General features: G+C 41.1%; 2 protein-coding genes across 3 annotated transcripts; one reads left to right on the top strand and one right to left on the bottom strand.

Moving 5' to 3' along the window:
- Window positions 1–267: 267 nt before the first annotated feature.
- Window positions 268–2556, top strand: gpr101 (G protein-coupled receptor 101). Its single transcript, XM_049585785.1, has one exon. The coding sequence runs from the start codon at window positions 1077–1079 to the stop codon at window positions 2418–2420; it is 1344 nt and encodes a 447-aa protein (XP_049441742.1). The 5' UTR covers window positions 268–1076; the 3' UTR covers window positions 2421–2556.
- Window positions 2557–5572: 3016 nt separating this feature from the next.
- On the bottom strand, window positions 5573–19356 carry LOC125894468 (transmembrane 9 superfamily member 2). Of its 2 annotated transcripts, XM_049585869.1 has the most exons (18): window positions 19044–19356; window positions 18356–18423; window positions 18170–18263; window positions 17941–18068; window positions 17648–17777; window positions 17050–17177; window positions 16773–16887; window positions 16576–16655; window positions 16373–16478; window positions 15636–15686; window positions 15142–15274; window positions 14514–14633; window positions 14354–14411; window positions 14017–14176; window positions 13763–13914; window positions 13539–13650; window positions 13076–13247; window positions 5573–6645 (listed from the first exon to the last, which is right to left on the bottom strand). In XM_049585869.1, the coding sequence occupies exons 1-18, from the start codon at window positions 19179–19181 to the stop codon at window positions 6578–6580; spliced, it is 2013 nt and encodes a 670-aa protein (XP_049441826.1). In that variant the 5' UTR covers window positions 19182–19356; the 3' UTR covers window positions 5573–6577. The 2 variants fall into 2 exon arrangements, with proteins under 2 accessions (XP_049441826.1, XP_049441827.1); XM_049585870.1 differs by lacking the exon at window positions 15636–15686.
- Between the last annotated feature and the right edge of the window lie 1965 nt (window positions 19357–21321).

Genomic DNA, 21321 nt, shown 5'->3' with positions numbered 1-21321 from the left:
GGTGTAAACATATTTCTTGTGCACTGATTTCTATAATGATCCATAGAAACAGGACTGTAGCCTACATGGTGCTTAAAGGGACATATTAATGCAGGCTGTATGCGCAGCTCTGTGATGTTGTGACATATTCAACGCAATGAAAAATTGAGATTTTATATCTTATGACTGCACCATGTAAAACAGGTGTCAGACAGCATCGCGAAACGCACTCGCACATCCACAACAAAAAGGGAAAAAGCGGATGGGGGGGTGTCGGTGTGGTGACAGGCTCCAGCGGGGGGAGATCTCAGCGCAGGTGTCCTTGGTTCCTTTTTTATTTTTTATTTCCTCCTGACACCTCGGAAGACAGGACCCGACCGTAAGTAGCCTAAGACTGTTGAGGAGGAATCAAAGCTGATAAAATAATAAATGTTTGATCTGCCATGAAATCCGAGCAGGAGCAGCGAGAGGAGAAAGATAGGCTCGTCTGGATGAGAGACCCCCGCTGGGTGAAGACACGCAGCGTATGTTAGCTGAGCCGTGAAAGCTCGCTGCCATTGACTGGAGCTGAGGGCTGAAATGGGAGCAAAGCGATGAAAGGCGAGCGCAGGAGACTGAGCATCCTCGCGCACGGCGTCGCATCACTGATCATTTCGAGGTATTATACATCATTTACAGATCCGCGATAGTCGCCACTGTGTGGACATCGTCTGTCGATGCTGACAGGTTGAACGGCGGCATTTATGGTCGCCAGGCAAATTCCATTTTTCCCTCTGCAGATGTGCGCTGCGAGAAGAATAAGGCCTGTGAAGGGATTAATCGCTTATCACGATGAACAGCATCTCAAGCATCACACCACGGATGAGTCGACTGTTTTCACATGTAATGGCTGATGTTTAGATGAGACATGCATGTTGAATCCTGCACCTGAATAAGGACATCCATTGTTTTGACATCCTGAAAAGCAAACAAACCCGAGCTGGTTTTCTCTCCTGACATTCTGCTAAAGCAAGATGGGACTAACCTGACTGTGTGTCAACACTCTGCCTGGGTGTGAGTCCACACATGCACCCACTAGCTCTGGTGTTGGGTGAACAATGCCAAGCTCTCAGGCGCCCGATGTGGGCACGAATTTCACTGACATTCCCTGGGAGCCTGGTTTCACCGGCTCCAGTCATGACCAGCTGTGGTCCTCCACCGTTAACAGCGTGTTGAAGATGGTGTTCATATCTCTCATTGTGTGCGTGTCCTTGTTTGGGAATGTGGTGGTTCTGCTGGTGTTCCAGAGGAAGCCTCAGCTCCTTCATGTGGCCAACCGCTTCGTCCTCAACCTCCTCTTGGCAGACCTTCTCCAGACCATACTAGTCATGCCCTTTGCCATCGCAGCCACCGTGCCAGGTGTGTGGCCCCTGGACGCCCGACTGTGCCAGGCTCTGGTGGTGCTCATGCACCTTTTCGCATTTGCAGGGGTCAACACCATTATAGTTGTCTCAGTGGATCGCTACCTGGCCATCATCCACCCTCTGTCCTATCCCACCCGCATGACCCCTCACCTGGGCACCAACCTCATCATCTGCACCTGGGTGCTCAGTTTCCTGCAGAGCACGCCTCCTCTCTACGGCTGGGGGGCCATTGACTTTGACCGCCATCACAACGTGTGCTCGGTGGTGTGGTCCTCCAGCCTGTCCTACTCTGCTGTGGTGTCCACCTTCTCCTTCTGGCTGCCTGTGCTCATCATGCTCGGATGTTACTGGATGGTGTTCAGAGCGGCTCGGAGGCAGAACGCACTTGTGCACCCCATACAGACACAGTCCTACTCCCAGCCCTGCCCGCAGGACTTCCAGGGACCTAGCAGTCCACAGCCCCAGCCCCAGCCCCAGCAGGCCAGCTCACCTGACGGCCCCTACTCAGCCAGGGGGTACCCTGTTCGAGTTCGACAGAGACGCTTCCACTACCACTGCAAGGCTGCTCGTGTAGTTTTCGTGATCATGGCCTCGTATATCCTCAGCATGGGGCCTTACAGTATACTGAACACTATATCTATGAGTGCCAGAGCAGCCGTCCCGCCCTGGCTGTCCTCCCTTGCCCTTGTGCTCTTCTTTTTGCAGTGCTGCCTCCACCCATACATTTACGGTTACATGCATCGCAGTGTGAGGAAGGAGTTCCTCGCCCTGCTCTGTGGCTTGTTCTGCAAACAGGGCCGCCCCAGCCAGAGCTCTGCGGTGGAGAGCTGCTTCACAACTACAGAGGGACGATTAGGTGCTCACTCTCACCTGCCCAGCCTGACTGCAAGAGTCTTCCCTCTGCGGACATGGGAAGAGTGCACGACATCCTCCTCTCCCACTTTCGAGAGGAAGTCGAGGGACAGTCGTAAAGAGACCACGTCCACCAGCGTCAGCTCTGAGAGGGAGCTCACAGTCCACAGCAAACGAAGCACATGAACCGCTTCATCGGAAAGACCATGTTTGCTCTTAGTTGATGAGCTTGTCACACAGTGTGTTCACACATAAGCTAATATGCCTTCTTAACAACAGGGTCATTCATTCTGAAGTTGCCGGCATTAGGAATATGGTTGATCCCCAACATTATAATCTTTAATCACTTTGTCATAAGCTTGATTAAATGATTCACTTGAGATTGAATACATCTCTTGGACAGAAAATGATTTATTGTTGGATTATGAATATACAATATACTGTTAGAGTGAGAGAGATCCTAAACAGTGACTATTACTTTTGATCAAAGTTTGAAAGTTTTATATGTAAACACAGTTTTAGAGTTACCACAGGTGTGTGCAGCTATTATTTATGTATCTTTATGTTGTATTGTGTTTTGTCTCTACAAACAGTTGTTTTTAATGTATGCAAGTATTGTACAAGCTACTGTTAAATCAAACGGGCATTTGAGTCAAAATTTCAAAAGATTCACACTAAAGTAAAACCAGAAATCACATTTAATTTGTATTTTACGCCCTTACCTGCAGGTCTGTTATAAAAGACACTGTTATTTTTTTAACCTGGACTTGCCATGCCAATATAGAAATTGTTATGTTGCATCAAAGTGGTTGTAGTTAGGACCACTTTGCCGTAATCACAGACCACAGATGTCTCTGAAAAGGCACTGAACTTCTGCACAACTACTCAATCTCCTTTAAACTCTCTGTGTGTTGTATTCTGTGATCACGCCTGCGGGCACAGGATGTACTGTCCTTGTGTTTGTGCACGCAAGCTTCGCCTGCAACTAATGAACTCAGGGTATGCTTGTGGAAAAGTGTGTAGTGCCCGTATCTGTTCTTGAATCTTGTAGAGCAAGTGAACATAGGTGTGTGTACGTCCCTGTCCCTGTCTCTGTCGCCGTAACTGTTCTTAGTCTCAAAGCGCCTTTTCAGTAAATGAGTAGAGTAATGATTTTTTTTTGTGCTTGCCAGTTACAGAACATGCAAGAGTTGGTGACTCCTCCCTGATGGGAAGGCCACAACTCTTTGTTTCCTTTATCTCCTTTAACCTTTAGCTCAACCTGTGGAGGTGGAGGTGGAGATTTTGCGTCTTACTGCAGTGGGCCACTGTATATTTGGATTCAGCATTTTCTGCCTTTGTATCAGCCTTTCTTTGAGGAAGTACAATATTTTTTGTTAAAAAAAAAAAAAGAGAGCAGGGTACGATAAAAACATCACTCCAGTGGACTTGTTGAACTAGTTATTTATCGTAGGCTGCATGCCGCAAGATCTTATGTAACAGATGTCTTATACTCCTCTGAATACATGTAGATTTGTAAAGATACCTCCTGACATTTGTAATGGAAAAACCTGTCTTGCTTAAAGAGGGTGGATGCTTCTGTAAGTGTTTTATGCTTGCAGTGACTCATCGAGATAAAAGTTGATAGGTTAGATGTGTTGCCAAAGGATGTCACACGTGCATCACGACATTATGTGCATTATCTGACAAGTGTAGTCCCAAGTTTGTCCAGTTTTTTTTAACCTTTTGTTAAAGAGAAAAAACAATCGCAGATGAGTCAGGGTGCTCTCAGTGTGTTAATATTATATGTTTTATTAGACTGCAGTTGTTTTTTCTGGGAACAATGCCTAATTTATTGAACCTGACTGGACTGGTATGGAGTTGAGTCTCGGTGAACTGAAAATATCCGTACTATAGTATTTTAAATGACAATCAAACTTGTATTATAAGTTTGTCCAAGTGTTGCTTTGTAAAAAGCAAAGGGGTACAGTACAGTATGTAACAAAATGTATTATCGAACAAGAGAAAATAATGTTTTTAAGTGCTTTAAAACTACATATTTTTGTGATTTCTATTGTGCTTTTGTATTATTTCTGGTTTCATTATTCAACATCTAAAGTTGTCTGTTGTTTAATAAAGGTGAACTAATTGTAGTGGTGCCAAGTTTTTTTCCATATCAAACATTTGCCTGAGACTAAGTCGACCACAGGTGTGTGTGTCTGCTCTCATCAATCAAAGCCTGGCTTCAGATATAATGAACCAGATCTTTAAAATACTACTAACGTATAAGTCTGTGCAGTCAGGTCTTTGCATTACACATGAGGCAAAGGAACATTCTGTATAACAAGTGAGGTAAAATGAGGTACGTGACATTTTGGCAAACCTGTTCACCTGTCATTCATGCCAGTAAAGCTCATTGTAATTGAAATTCCAGAAATTAAACTGACACTAATTGTCCACTAATCAGAAGATCTGATATTCAATCCTCGGCTTCTCCAGCCTGCATGTCGGAGCATCCTTGGGCAAGATTCTGAACCCCAAACTGCTCCGAGGGCTGTTCCATCAGTGTGTGAGAGGATGTGAATGGTTACTGAATAGCAGGCGGCACCTTGTACAGTAGCCTCAGCCACCAGTGTGAATGGGTGAATGTGACATGTAGTGTAAAAAGTGCTTTGAGTGGTTGGAAAACTAGGAAAGTGCTACACAAGTGCAGTCCATTTACCATTTGAAGGAGGGACAGTTTTGAATCCTATGCTAAATAAAAGAAAACCTGCACAGCACTTTAAAATACTTGCCAGAAATAGATTGTTTTGAACAAAAACCAGAAGATTAAAAGGTTTTTTGTACATTTATAGTGTTTTACATTTTTAAAAATCAGAACAAAAAGAAGTATAAGATGTAGGAAATGTTTACCTGCAAATGTTGAAGGTTTCTTTATATAACTTATCTCCACACAGATGCAAAGACAGTGCTGAACACTGAATCATTTATTTTCTGTAACTGCTTATCCTTCTGGGGGTCGCTGGAGCCTTTCCCAGCTGGGTCTGGTGAAAGGTGGGGTACACCCTGGACAGGTTGCCCACTATCACAGGTCTGACTCATAGAGACAGACAACCATTCACACTCACATTCACACCTACGGCCAGGTTAGAGTCACCAATTAACCTGCATGTCTTTGGATTGTGGGAGGAAGTACCCGGAGAAAACCCACACTGACACGGGGAGAAGGGCACAGAGGGCTCCCCCACCCTGGGTTCGAACCAGAATCCCTCTTACTGTGTCGACACTGCTAACCACTGCATCACCGTGCTGCCTGAATCCCATAGTGGCTCTAGGGGAAAAAAAACATGTGGCCTTCATTTTGAATTAATTGCATTTATTTGTAAAAATGTTATCACCTTGGGTGATGTCCACCACACTGCTCGAAGCAAAAGGCAGCAGTGTTTTATGTCGTTACAATTCAGCAAACTGCTCAGTCAAATCTACACGGGTGCATCTCAACGGTGCCTATGCACTGAATCAGTAAATTCATGGACTGCGTTATGGTAACCAGGTGAGAATCTCTCCTGTGGCCAAACACCTCAGGCATGTCATTGAGAGGTCATCCTTCATGTGCAACACACTGTAGCATATGCGTCTGATACATATGTGCTTCTAAACCAAGTGTACCCTTTGTGTCTATGCAGACTTAAACGAAGCCATCAAAAACAAGAGAATGGACATGTGTCATAGCAATGTCAGTGTTTTATATAATTTCTGAACTACAATACAGGCTGATATTTAAGGATGTATAGCCCCATCTTCACCTTAAAAAAAAAAAAATGAAAAGGAAACTCCTACAGATGATTCAATAATGGTGACAATCTTTAAGTAGCATTTTCTCGCTCACTCTCTATACAGTATATGTACACACATTTTTTTTTTCCATCATTACAATACAGGTAATGAAAACCAAAACATTTAGTCATAAGGGAATAGAAAAGCAAAATACAGAACATTTTACTTTCTGTAGAAAATTAAAATACAAACATTTCAGCTTTTCTTGTTAAACCCACCAAAAACAAACTGCTCACTATGACAGCTAGATAGATCATTGGAACCTACACTGATTTTCAAGGCGCCACTCAAAATATTACTGGTCAACAGTGAAGACAAAATTATATATATTAAAAAAAAAAAGAAAAAAAAAGAAAAACAATAGCAACGTAGGTTTAAAGCACAAAAGAGGACGGGCTCTGCTCTTCGGGTCTTTTCTATGATAAGTGATGGTTTCAGTTCAGGGCCATTCAGACCACTTGATCACCCGGCCAGCACTGAGGAGGGCAGTACTGCAACAGGAAGGAGTCAGTCTTTCCCACAGTCCTCTAGTCCACCTTGACCACACTGTAGATCTTATTTACAAACCAGAAGCAGGCGAAGAAGCCAATTGTACCTGAGAAGAAAAGACAGGTTAGAGGGAGGACTTGATAAATGTTATTACAAAAGATATTAAAAAAACAAAACAAAACAAAACAAAACATTGAAGCCAAACTTAAAGGTCCAGCTTGTATGATTTGGGGGCATCTATTGGCAGAAAGAGTGTATTGATATAACACTTCTTTACCCAAAAATAAAAAGACAAAAACTTGTCTCACGGATGTTTAAAAATAAAATAATCTTCTCTTTAAAATGATGACAATAGCGGCATATTTAAAAAATTAGTCTAATTTCCACATCACTGTTGTGTCAGATGTTTGTTTAGAAAGTACTAGACCTCCTATTCAAAAGGATTGCTGTGACACATGAATTGATCTAATCACAATATCATAGCACTGGACAATCAATATTTTTACTTAAGTAGTTTACTTAAAAATTTAAAGGGTTATGACATGGATTTATTTCATCAAGGAACAAGGAAAGTAACAAACAATTTACAGACTACATTAATCATTCACTGTAACAACAGTCACATGTTAAAGTACACAGAAAATATACAACAGCCAAATAACAACAGTAAATGGAGCATGGAGGTGTAATGTTGGCAGGGGTGGAGAAAGTTTAAGTGACTACTACTAACAGAAACACAATCCACGTGTTGATAATCCCTATATGTTACACTCAGGTAGGGACAAAAAGTAAACAGGATAGAGTTGTCTGCCACCATCTTAACAAAGTGCTCCAGTATCATTGCTTTTACTTTGAGTGTCTGCGCGCTGCAGATGCACTACTGTGAGACGTCATATTATACTTTGTAGGCGAGATTTTTGGCTGCAGCTCGTTCTCCAGATAAATCCATGCTTTGACTGAGTGTATCTGCTTTTAAGTTGGCATACATTTTTCATTTGATGTATTTTTGCAACTGATGCGACGTTTGGTAGTCTTCTAGAACACTAAAATCAATTGTTTTCCAGTTCACTAGATAGATTTTTCTGCAATAAAAATGATTCGTGTAAGATGAGCACACTGAAAGTTTTATCAAAACAGATGTCAATAAAGATTTCCTTTGAGGACATGATTTGTAGCTGAAAAAAGGTAATTAATCACAATATTTTGCAATATACATTACATTATAATGATACTCAGCATATTGCAAGTCGTTTAAAATTGTGATAATATTGTATTGTGAGGTCTCTGGTGATTCCCACCCCTACTACTTAGAATGACCCATTAATCATCCACTGAGGCCACCATGTTGTTTCTACAGTAGCCCAGAACAGACAAACCAAAAACTGGCTTTAGACAGGGCTATTTATGTTTTCGCTTGGCATGTGGGAGAAGTTTCAGTTCTACAACCTCATCGCTTAATTCCTCTAAATCCTGCACACTGGACCGTTAAAACACCTGATTGGGACTACTAGCTCCCTTTGGGACAAACATAAGGACACAATTAACAAAAGGCCACAAGGTTCTCAAATAAGGCTGGGCGAGATGCAGAAAATCGGATATCATAATATTTTTGACCGTATTTCTTGATATTGATATCGTGATGATATTGTAGGGTTGACTATTGGTGCTTTCACAAAATATCTACACAGATTTTTGATAGAGCTGGGTTGAAAAAAATCGATTTAATCGATTCGAATCGATTTTCCTTTAAATGGCACAATATCGATTCATTAATTAAAAAAATCGATCTTTTACTATAACTATTTTCCTCCGTGGACGTGTTGTACAGCCGGTAGCAGACTGCAGCAGCCTGCAGTACTATCAACCCAGGTAGTCTTGCGAGATCAGCATTTAGCACCTGAGGTCATGTCGAGAGATCTCGCGAGACGATCGGACATTGAATGAAGACAGAGCAGCAAACAATGGTGGGAGCAAGTCCACTGAAGGCATGGGTCTACGGTGCGAGTATTTTCACTCGCATTTTCCCCTAAAAATATAACGCTAATAATGTACGAATGTTTATTAAATGCACATTAGTTTCACAGAAAAGATTAAGAAATACCACTAAGCATCAGCACACTGCTAACTGTAGCCTCAGTTTGTACCTCGTAACGTTACAGATCTGCTGGTAAGCGTTAGCAAGCGTGATGAAAGACGGCAGAGAGGCGACGCTGTGCAAATAAACCAAAGATTTATTATTTTCTGTAGCAGTAAACACATGGGCCGATAACAAATGTGTTAACTACGCTAAAGCTTTACAAGCTATTCAGGGCTGACGACAATAACGTTAACATGACAAACAGCAAGGCTAACGTTACGGCTAACAAGCTAACGTACTGACGCTCCTCACTCAGACACACACACACACATACCGGACAGCCTCTCAGCCCTTAGCCGCTAACGTTAGCTCATGTACAACACAGGTACCACACAGAAACTTTTACAAAGGGTCATAATGTGCTTCTAGTGACTGTCAAATCGCCAGCGAAAGTTGTTTATACTACGGACACGGAGAGCAGCGTGCCTGCACTCATGGGACAAAGATTCTCTGAGAAGAAAGACAGTTCACTCTGCTCTGCCGTCAGGAACAAACTGGGAGGCAAAGATCCTCTCTGAGGAAGAGGGTTCACTTTGCTGCAGGGTTCACCTACGTATATTGTTTCTCTTCTGATACAGTCAATGTGTGCATCACAACCACTGTAGTGTATTGCACAAAAGCTTTATAAGACGGTTACAGGCAGCAAACTTGTGGATGTCCTTTGTTTACATTTTTTGTAGCCACTTCATTTAAATTGTCTGCCTTGTGATTAGATTTAATTTAAAATATTTATTTTGTATGTGTTGGTCAGGTAATGTTAAATAAAAGTACATGATGACTAATGTACTGCTTTGGGGTCAATTCTTAATGTAAACAGTATTTTTAATAGTAATGCACCAGGTCAGAGGATTCCTTGTTAAATATACTTCGCTAGTTCTCAGAAAATATCTTAATATCCAAGCAAATTTTGTATCGTATTTGTATTGAAATATACTTGACTGAATCGATATAGAATTGAATTGAATTGAATCGAATCGAATCGTGAATCGGATCGAACTGAGTCCTTGAAAATCGAATTGAATCGATCTGGAAAATCTGAATCTATACCCAGCCCTAATTTTTAATAAATATTAATCAATAATGTGGATATAAATGCCTTAACTGGGTAAAGACAAAGAACAGCTAGAACAGTCTGGTAAGATCAGAAAATTGAAAACACTTCACTGTAATGCAGCCTTTAAAAGCAGGAAAAGACAACACTTAAGATATTATAATATCCAAAATATAGAAGACATCTAGTCTCATATCACAATATCACATAATATTGATACATTCCCAGCTATATCCTGAAATTAAAGTTCTTCAGCGACACAGGCACGAAAAGTCCCAAACTGTATAGCCAACTTGCTGTCTCAAGTTCTATCCACTAAAAGCTTGAAACATAACTTTTGACAGTCGGGACTGCAATCTCCACCAGACTGCGAAAACACCAGCACCTCATTTTGTCACAGAGAGAGCATATACTCCAGATTGGTCAAAATCCTGGATCAACTCAAGTGGGTATAAAAGTCCTATCTGACTGCGCAACAGGGGCCACGCAGCCCAATCCCGAATTAAACTGTGATCAAAGTTGGGACGAGGTTAAAAAGACAGACAAAAAAATAAAAAGTTAAAGATGGGGAGTGAGAGAGATTAGGATTATTTAGATCAAAACTGGAAGCAAGGAGGGAAACTGATAATCTTTTCCTTGAATCCTTGGATTATTTCTTAGTGATAATCTTTTGACATCTCGTCCCCTCGCTACTTACAGCTCTGTCTTAAGATAGTGTCAAGCACTACTACGGTGACGAGCAGGGCTACAGGCTAACTTTTATCTGGCCTCATGACAGAGTATCACCAGGAAAAAAAAAAGCCATCATGTGACATCATGGTGGGCGGTATATTTCTGGGTGACATAGAGACTAGGCTGTTATCTAGTCCTGTATATTATCCTTTTTCCCGCACACAGCCCTGGTCTCATCTGAGTTGGTGTGTACAGGAGCTGGACAGGGCTGGAGAGTGCTGTTACCATGTCAACACGTGTCAATCCTTGTCTCCTTTAAAATGGAGACAAAAGCGGCAGCAGTGTTCTGTTCATCCTCACTCTGTGATAACCCCTGTGCTACATAAATCTGCACAACCTCAGTCACACGGCTGGATTTATTAGTCCAGAGAAACGCAGCGATGGTCAGGAATCCTGAGTGTGTATGGACTCATTATCATCCATGGCAGCAAGTCAAAGTGGTGCCTGTATCTTTTGATCTACAGAAAAAAAAACCCTCCCTGATAAAACTAGGCGCCGGCTTGTCAAACAGCGAACCACAGACAGTAAAACTGACCCAAATAAGTCTACAAAACTAGATCTGACCAAGAGGGACTTTGAACATTCTCGTTTTATTTCCCACAGTCTCTCTGATTTTCATTAAACATTAAACAAAAAAAATGACTCAAATGGCACCCTTGCAAATAACACTCTTTAACTTCACGTGACACAGTGACTCTGTACTGCCAGTGCAGAAATAAAAAGACCAAGGGTTGGCTTTTACTATATGACAAAGAAAAAAGAAAAAAGTTGCATAATGGTGTGTTTACTTCCTGGTGTTTAATGTCATACGAACAGGATCAACATCCTTCATCTTGACAGCACAGTTGACCTGACACTGAGCAAACATCACCACACATCCACACCTACACACGACACACCCATTTATGCCTGGCATGCCATAAACTATGAGCTTACTCACCCGTCACTGACAAAATTAAGATTGCAGTTAAACAAGATCTAATGGTTTGTATTGTATTGTAAGGATATTATTGAAACTAATATCAATACTAATATTGCCTATTGATATCTATACTATTTATCAATAGTTATAGTTATTATCAATACTTCTCTCTATAATTTGGTGCAAAAAATAACAACATGACATAAAAAGATGGGAAAAGATGTAACAGTTATTTCATTATTGCTTTTTAGCAGAATTAAGTTATATTTATTCCTGAGTTTCCTGTATTCCAGTATTCCTACACCTTAGCGCAAGCTACATTTAAGACTTTTACGACTTTTTAGAGCCACTAGGAATTATATTGAAGACCAATTTTACGATACCCAAAACTGAAGGAAAAAAAAAAAAATTTAACAAACATCAGTTAACTTGAGTTAGGGACAGTTTGGCCCAAGTGATCATTGTAACATAAAACATGATAATTTTTTTTGTTGGTTAAGTTAAATAGTGCTGAAAATTGTATTGTTATTGTATTACAAAAGTATCCATTTGGTTTGCCTTGACAAACCTTTTTCATTTGTAATTTGATTTAATGTTATATATGTATGCAGTGGTGTTTGTTTCTCTATCCTGATCTGTGTGGCGTAAATGTGAGAGGCATTCATTACCAATTATTTTGAGATGTTACAATACAACTTCAGAAAAGAAAAATCCTACTTCCAATATTTTAGCATTTTTAAGACTTTTTAAAAAATTGATTAAAGCCATTTTGAACCAATTAACCACATTTTTTGATTCATAAATGCAATGTCTTTAAAGACTTTATAATGATGCGCAGGAACCCTGTGTATATATAATGAGGGAGAAGCAATTGCTACAAATGTCTGGTGGTAATGTGCCTCACTGATGCTTCACTACCAGAAGCTAAACTTGTACCATATTACAAATTACCAAGGAACGATTAGTCCTTAAAGTGAGCTGACACTTGTGAACATTTTGCCCTGTCAGCCATAATTGGACATCACTGAATGAAGCATGCAGTTACACAATGCCAGACGTAATTGTCTGATGCCAGCAGCTTCGTCATCATTGGGAGAGGTTAGGAATGTGAAAATGCCAGCTATTTTAGAATGAACTCTGTCTAACACTACGAAACCTTGTTATATCTTACTGTGGTAGTTTCTGTTATTGTTGCGATAACATGTTGTGTTGTCTTGCTGTTGTTATTGCTGAAGCCGTTGTGTCATGCATATGTCCTATTTTGTAATTGTGTTTTTTACACGTTAGTGTCTTTCAGCAGAGACATTATTCCCTGTTTCCTGCCCCACGGACTACAGATGAAAATTAGCTTACAGCTGAGTCTGGTGCAGTAAAGTAGCTCTGCACTGTCCCTGTTAAATAAATTAAATAAATAAATATTACCATTACATAAATACCAAAAGCAGCACTCTCTGTCCAGGAGCTTACTAATGTTTCTGTACTGATTAAATGTACTAATTTTGTACCAGGTCTCAATACCCATCTCTATCATGCAGTGTACTAGATAATCATTTGTCACATTTATAAACTGAGCTCACCAATAAAAGAAACCGATTGCGACATGATATCCAGGTATCATTGCAATGTGTCAGGGCAATAAAGAAATCACTGTGCCTGCTTAAAGTGGTCACATGTCGCTTATCTCAAAGCCTCACCTGTGAAGAGGAAGAAGATGAGAACCATAATCATGGTGTATCCAAAGTAGAGGATGGTGCTGGCAGCTCCAATTATTTGCAGCTTGGAGAAGAAGTAATGCACGGCGTAGACGAACAGATAGACCGCTGTGAAACCGCTGGTCAGGAAGGAACGCCACCACCAGTGGTAGTCCTAGAAACACATTACAAAAGATGACATGCGAGGTCATGTCAACTGAAATTGCCCTATGCAAAAATATTATCAGCATGTCGTGTAGTCAGGGCTGTGTGATGGCATAACAACTAATATATTCAAAGGCAAAACCTAGAGGAAGCTGCTTTAGATATTTGCATTTTTTTTCTTCCTCTTTGACACAAGTGTAGTGCGTTCTATAAACAGTGAAGTCATTGTGAAGTGGAAGTACTTAATTTTCCCAGACCCAAGTCTGATTAAGGAGACAAAATTCTCTGAACACTGAGGTACCTCAGCACATAGGTGGAAGTAGCAGAGCAGGATTGTTGCCTCAGAGCACGTGATGAGTAGAATGATAAAAACCAGGAACAGGAATCCGAACATGTAGTACATCTGATGAGACCTAGCGAAAGGGAGGCAACAAGTGTCAAAAATCCAAAAACCTCCTTGAGATTACAGAGTTCAAAACTGGAATTGCAGACCAACCAGGAGAGGCAGCATTCCTGCCTGCTTACCAGATGCTGTTGAGAATAAAGAAAAGCTGAATGAAGATGCAGCCAAAGGGCAGGATGCCGCCCATCACGATACCAGGAATAGGCTTTGTGAAGAATGACTGCTCAGGGATTTGACGGGGGATTTGGTTTGTTCGCACTGGTTGCTCAATTGCCTGCACAGGAGCAGAAAGAGAGGGAATTATATAACAAACTCACAAATACGTGCACATTTCATCTAAAATCAATACTATGATAAACTAGAGGGCCTAACTCACAGCTTTTTTGAATCCAAAATAGGCACCAACAAAGGTGAGGGGCACGGAGATTCCAAACCACAGAGCCAAAATGGCCACCAGAGTGCCAAAGGGGATTGCTGCTGAGGAGCCCTCCACCCAAAGGATCAGGTTCATCAGGAAGAAGTCTGCAAACACAATACTGGGGAAGACACAATGACAGAGAAAGACAATACATGTTAGATTCAAAAAAGGTGGTGTGTAAGACAAAATACTAGTATACACAGCATAACGTCACCCCTGCACTCCGGGGCAGAATTTAAGTACAAAAATGAGACAAATGAACAAAAAGCTGCGCAAATGAAGTCTGAGAACTCACCCTGGGCACAGGAGCGCCGTCAGCAACACGTTTGTCTTCCATTTTTCGCCTCCAAAAGCTGAGAGCAGAAACAGAGTTGGATGAGGACATTGTGATGAGAAAGATTTCACTGACTGCAACGACTCAGAACACTGAACTCAGATTTTCACTGGACTCTTACTTTTGTAAAGGCGTGCAGACACATAGCCAGCAGGTGTGCCTAGCAGAACCCAGAGCACCACAGCACATGTCATGAGAGCCCCTCTGTTGGCCGGTGACAGGAAACCCAGACAGGCCAGGACTAGAGTGGACAAACAGTCATTAGTGCACTCAGTCAGACAAAACAGCATCACTGTAAATCAAGCACTGAAACATGGATACAAAGACTGCTTTAAATGCTACTCCTTTCTCCACTGCCCAAATTCAGACTGTGAAACCTAAAACTGGCTTCACAATGTATATGCCTTTAAATGTTTCTTCTTCTCGACTGATAAAGCTCTTCATTATATTTCAGAGGCTTCCACAGACGGGCCTTTATCCTTGTTATGAACATCTACAGTGGAAATATTTTGACTTAAATTGTTCTGTTGCCTCTCAGGCTGCAGGGGTGCTGTTTCCATGATGGCACAATAAATCTTTGCTAAGGGAAATAAACAGAGTATGTTTGGGGAGATAACCAGCTGCGTTTTGTGATGTGATTTTAGTGGTGGACACAAAGGAAAAGTGAAACTAATGATAATCATAAACAGAGGATGTGTGTAACTATTACTGGTATTACAAATTACAGCCTAACATAAAACAGTGCTTACAGAGAGTGATGAAGGTCATGATGAAGATCTGGGTGCCCTGTCCGAGGAACACAGACAGCAGCATGCCTTTCCTGGGAGGACGGAAAACGTCCCCGTGCACCTGCTTCCACCCCGACTCCTCCTGCGCGTCCTCCTGGGAAGGAAGGCAGAAAGCAACACGGCAACAGTCACAATCAAGGAAGCAGCTGACATTTGCAAATGATAAAAGGTTAAAGGTTAACCCGCCACCAAGCAGTGAACACTACCTCACCTGTTAGCAAAGAAAAATAAGGTGAAGACTGAGAAAATGTGGTTTACTAAAAGCTGTAAAATGTGGTGTGACAAACTCTTCAGTCAATCCATTAGTGTAAGTCCTTTTCTTGAAGATTTCACACGAAAATACACACCATATTTTACATTCTGCTCTAATGTGCCGGTTTGCCTTAATCACACACCCAAACACCTGATTTCACAACCATAAAAGATTCTGTTAAAACTGCTTTCAATAAGCTTACGTAGAGTACAGAGCCTTTTTCCTTGGTCGATGGAAGCTTTATCAAGTCTGCCTGTGAAATGTAAAAAATTTGTGTGCTGGGTGGTCTTTCACAGTACAGAATTAATTAAAGCATTAGCCATGTAACTAGGATAAAGATGACCAGTAACCATGCACTTACTGGTGAAAACCTCAACCTCTGATATATTTGTGAGTGAAATGTTTTAGCGCAAACCTAATAATTTTACTTTCTACTGTGAGATAAGACAAATCTACAACCACAGACACCAATGACCCTTTAATCTCCCAAAACAAGGCTGCTCTTCAATGTTCCCAAAAAGCTGTTGGCTTGTGAGATTTTCACTGCAGTTGTATCATCTGCTTTGAATAGTTCATTTGCATGGCGTCAACATGATTCCTAGAAACACCCCTGCGTTCACCTAACCTGCATGGGGCTGCTTCGACTGGATTTGCCTCTTGGCAAAAATGAGTGAGGACAGCAAACATTCAAGGTTGAAAAAAGGCAATTCATTTATTATATATACTTAAAAAATATTATTAATATTTGTTTGTTAACAGGCACCAGGCCTCCTATCATTTTAGAAAAGTGGTCCATGGGTAAATCAAGTTGAGTATCCCTGATATAACCTGTTTTTTGTTTGTTTCTATCAACTGCATCTTCAAGAAATGTTCACTTCACTATATCAACTTCAAATCTGGATCAGCTCCAGCTACGGGAGAGTTAGACAATGCTTTTACCTGGTCCACCTGGTTGTATCGGGCAATGTCCTTGTGCAGAGTTCTCAGCATGATCATGGCAACCATGCCAGACAGGAAGAGGACAATGACCAAGGAGTTCATGATGCTGGAAGAACACACAAGTCACACAATAGCATCAGCTGACAAGCACTGAGGCCATGAGAGTTTTCAGGAGAGAGTGTGTGTGAAAAGTATATTCATACCTAAACCACTGGATGTTGGTGTGAGGCATAGAGACCAGGATGTAGTCCCACCTGGAGGCCCACTTGATAGAGTTGTCTTCCTGTAAAACAGCAGTAAAATAATTGCAAAAAACATTACACACAACATTACTTTTTTAATTCTTGTTATATATTAGTATTGTTCGAGATATAATTGGTCTTATAGTTTAGAAGCCTACCTTAAAAGCGACAGAGTAGGTGTAAGTGATCGCCACATCATTATCAAACTCCCCAGGGACCTCCATTGGGCTGCCTCCGTCACAAACTGGGTTCTTTTCATCGAGCTGTTTGATACTGTTGCGCACAAAACAAACAAAATCCTCAGTGTAAGATTATTCAAACATAAAGTGTTGGTTTTGAATGGTGCGTTGCCATTCAGTTGCAACATGTTGAGACAGATTAGATCTAAATTGAGATATGTTGTCATCATGACAATTAACTACCAACCACAATTACCTCCTTGGCTCCAGAGTCGCAGCGACCAGCCGAGCGCCTCTCCATCCTTCTGACGCTCCGCTGTGGTAGGTGATCTTGATGTCCACATGGTTGAAGACATAAAAGGTGTTCTTCTTGTTGAACTCAGACTGAAATAGAAAAAAATTCTATTTAATATCAGGTACATTCCTCAGGTTAGGATTTGTTAACAAACATCTGTAAATTGTTGAGCATCTTCTACACTGTAATGATCTTATTCAAACATCACTTCCACTTCACCTCTATCTCACGTACGTCAGTTGTACTATTCTGTGTCTGTGTGGACTGAAACCCCTCAGTTCAGATAATGTCATATGTTTGATTACATTAGTAACTTCAATAATTATATTAAAGATTGTTACATGGTGTTTTTTGTAAGTATTATCAAATACTTAATGACAGTTAATTCTAAATTAAAGGCTACTTTATTGTTCTAACACAAGAATCTAATGTGAAAAACACTAAATTAATATATTTTTCTGAGACCTCAGATCCTGGGTAACTCAATATATCTGAATGAGGACCGCGTCACAAGCACGCGTTAAGCAGAGCACACGTTCGGAGAGAAATCACAACTCACATTGATAACACAGGCATCTTTAGCTCGGCCATCTGCAGTCACGAGGCAGCCAATGGGGAAGCCCGGGTTGCAGTACTTCTGACCATCTTCCACGTCATAGCACCATGTCACCGGCATGTTGTCAATGATCCTGAAAAAATAATTGGTTCACCTTAACAAGCATCTTGCTAAATTAAATCTGTGCTCGTGTGTGTTTGCTTAACTGCTGTTGTTCATCTTTCAAACAGTGCCTCTCCACTGCAAAAACTCATGCACAATGAAAGACAGTGCAGTTAGGTAAATTAAATACAAACCAGTGGTGCTGGTAGTTGAGCTGCATTCCCATCTTAAGAAAATCCAGTTTGGTTGCGTCACTCTGTTCCCCTTTCTTGTAGTTTTTGGTGCACACCGTGCTGCATTTAACATCTTTTTTGAAGGTGACCTGTAAAAGGCAAACGATCAATAAAATACACTTAAACTGATTCTAACATAAGCAACACCACAAACACCACACAAGCTTAGATGTTTCTGTTTAACACCCACCTTGTATGGTGAAGACTCAATTCGCTCACCAAACAGCACCTGTCCGAGGTTCTCTGAAGGCCTCATTTCCTTGGCATCTTTGCAAAAGTCAAACCTTTACACACACAATGAGAAGGTGTCACTGAGCTGGAAAACATACCCGGTCATTACACAAATGACATCAAGGAGAAATGAAACGTTACTTACACATCATACTCATAAGGCAGGACTGACTCCACTGAGTCCAATCGATTGACAAACAGCTGGACCACTGTCTGTAAAGGAGCAGAAACAGTTTGTCTCTCAGTCTGTGTTTGTTTAACTGAAAAAAAATGGCTCCCTCAGGCCACTGGTTGTCCATGTTCCGGGTTCCGTCATAAAACTAATATTAATATGGAGTAAATGACTCAGTTATAAGCAAAGATTAAGTTGTGGTAAATCTGTGTGCTTGATCAGTCTCTCAAAGGGTTGAGTGATTTACTAGATCCCATCGTTTTTGGCGAGTCCAAGCCCACCTGTTCTTTGAGAGGTAATGTTAGCAGAGCATTGACCGGTCAACACAAGTATAATGATAACAATTATCTATCATAATTCATTATCTGCATCAGTGTTAATATGCTAACAGTCTCATGTTAGGCTGGTGACACCCCCGAGACGCCAGCTACATTATATACTCCCTTGGTAATGACAGGAAGTGCCATTAAAATCAATTAACAATACACTGGAATATTATGCCAGTGCCCCGGTTCCAGGTATTAGCCGGGGCCTAAGGACAGTGTTGCCTAGCTAGCAACACTGAGGAAGCTAACAAATTGAAATTGATAAAACGACTCCAGCTACATCACAAAACCTTCAGCAATACACAAGAGATGTGAGTCTCGTGAATTTGACATACCTGGCAATCTTCACTACCTTTGCCTTCTTCACAAAAACTCACAGGGGCTAAACCCGGAAGATAAAACGCCGAGCACGAACAGAAATACGAGACTAGCAACAAAACCAGCACAGAACTAAAGTGTATCCGCCTCTTCATTTTAACGCGGACACGGTTCTTCTAGTATTCTGTGTTCTTATGTGAAAGGAGAGTGGTCCTTCTTCTTCAGAAAAGGGGATGTTAGCTAGCTGTTCGCTGTTAGCTGGCTACGTCTTTCTACACGGGACGCAGTCACTGAGCTGACCTGTCTGGCGCTGGCGCAACCAGCATCGGTGACGTTTCGCTCCGTCAAACCAAACTACGTAGAAGCGACAGGAACAGGACCGGAAGTCAGACGATTTTATCTTCAAAACAAAAGATCTATAAGACGTAATCTGTTCATTACTCATGTTCATTACATTTATTACACGTTTATAGCTGACGTTGATATACACACGGCGTTCTCAGTGGGAGATTTACCATATTAATACCATTTAAAACAATTATGTTTTCAAAGTGAGCAACAAATGCTTTTAATTTGACAGGACAAAAAACGGACGTCCCATTTCTTATTGAATTGCTTGACACCGTGGAAGTAACACTGACGTTGCTTATCAATTCCTCCATAAACATCCTTGTTTTCTCCGCAGTAACAATACTGTGCTTTATACTCCACATGAATTAGAAAATACTTTTTGAAAGAATAGCTTAAAAAAGACAATGGCGGTAGTACAAAATAAGAAAGAACTGTGAGAGAAAAAAGAGGGGGGACTACATTTTGAATATACATGAGGCTAACAATTACTCATAGAGACCATTGTATGACACGACTGACAAGAAAAACCGGAACGCGGGCATGTTGCAAGAATCTCGGGCTGAAAATAACTTAGCGCATTTGAACTTAACTACTGCACACGAGTACAATTTTAAAGTATTTGAAGGCTACTTTACTGAAGTATACCAATTTGATGCTTCAATATATGTGTAGGCAACTGCACTACAGTTTTTAGAAAAAATGTACTTTTGACTCCATTACGTTTTGTTGAGAACGTAAGTTACTTTGCAGAATCAGATTTTACATACCAAACACAGATCAACAAACAAAGTGTGATGCATTGTTAAAGGATAAACTACTTAAAGGACAACTTCGGTATTTTTCAACCTGGGCTCTATTTCCCCATGTGTATGTGTGCGTATGATTCATGGGTACCACTCGTTCTAAAATTGGTTCAGTATTGAGCCGCAAAACGAGCTAAAACGGTAATGGGGGCAAATGTGTCCCATATAAAACTGCTTTTTTTCGCCACTGACGGGTTCAGATCGCCAGTGCTATCTCTGTAAATAGCATATGGTAGCGGCCCTGGGGCAGTGGTGAGTGTGAATGAGTGGAGTCAGCTGTCAGTCAGTGTTGGAGCAGAAAGGCGGAAGTTGTCCCCGCTCGGTATTGTAAATGAGTATGTGTGTGTGTGAAGTGTGTGTTTTTTCGCCACTGACCGGTTCAGATCGCCAGTGGTAACGAGTGGTACCCATGAATCATACGCACACATACACATGAGGAAATAGAACCCAGGTTGAAAAATACCGACGTTGTCCTTTAACAGTATATAAAGTAGGCTATTAAATATTAGCTCCGGCCACCAGCTACATTAAAGGGCTGGGCTGTTTGTACTTTTGATATTGTTTTCTGTTAATACTTATTTTACACAAGCAAATATTTGAATGCAGGACTTTTTACACTTAATGTTGAGCAGTATATTGATGTGGTATCCTGTGTTGCGCGTCCATAAAAGTCCAAGAGGGTTCACTATTGGATGTTCAGATACTGAACCAGTTTTGCATGTTCATAGATGTCCAAGAGAATCCCTACCCAGATATTCAGACACTGAACCTGTCTTGCATGTCCATAGACATCCAAAAGGGGTCCTAGTAAGACAATCAGAGACTGGATCCATGTTGCACGTCCGCATTCAGATCATGAACCTGTTTTGCACGTCCATAGATGTCCAAGAGAATCCCTACCCAGACATTCAGACACTGAACATGTCTTTAATGTCCATAGATGTCTAGAAGGGGTCCTTGTTGGACAATCAGTTATTGAACCTGTTTTGCACATCCATTGATGTACAAGAGGGCCCGCAGTCAGACATTCAAATATTAAAATCCCATCTTATGTGTCCATAGACGTCCCAAAGGGGTCCTAGTCAGACATTCAGATTTCTTTTGCACTTCCATAGACAAAAAAGAGGGTCCCTAGTCAGAC

Source organism: Epinephelus fuscoguttatus, linkage group LG9 (genome assembly GCF_011397635.1).
Source record: "Epinephelus fuscoguttatus linkage group LG9, E.fuscoguttatus.final_Chr_v1".
Classification (NCBI taxonomy): domain Eukaryota; kingdom Metazoa; phylum Chordata; class Actinopteri; order Perciformes; family Serranidae; genus Epinephelus; species Epinephelus fuscoguttatus.
The sequence above is the reverse complement of the archived record's forward strand: the minus strand, read 5'-3'. Positions and strand labels throughout refer to the sequence as shown.

Excerpts from the sequence above, each read along its gene's own strand:
- gpr101 (XM_049585785.1), top strand. The coding sequence starts at position 1,077 with ATGCCAAGCTCTCAGGCGCCCGATGTGGGCACGAATTTCACTGACATT.
- LOC125894468 (XM_049585869.1), bottom strand. The coding sequence starts at position 19,181 with ATGAAGAGGCGGATACACTTTAGTTCTGTGCTGGTTTTGTTGCTAGTC. Across the intron at positions 17,778-17,940 it reads CTCAACTACCAGCACCACTG|GATCATTGACAACATGCCGG; the intron begins GTTTGTATTTAA and ends TTATTTTTTCAG. Across the intron at positions 15,275-15,635 it reads AAAAAGGCTCTGTACTCTAC|GAGGACGCGCAGGAGGAGTC; the intron begins GTAAGCTTATTG and ends CTTCCTTCCCAG.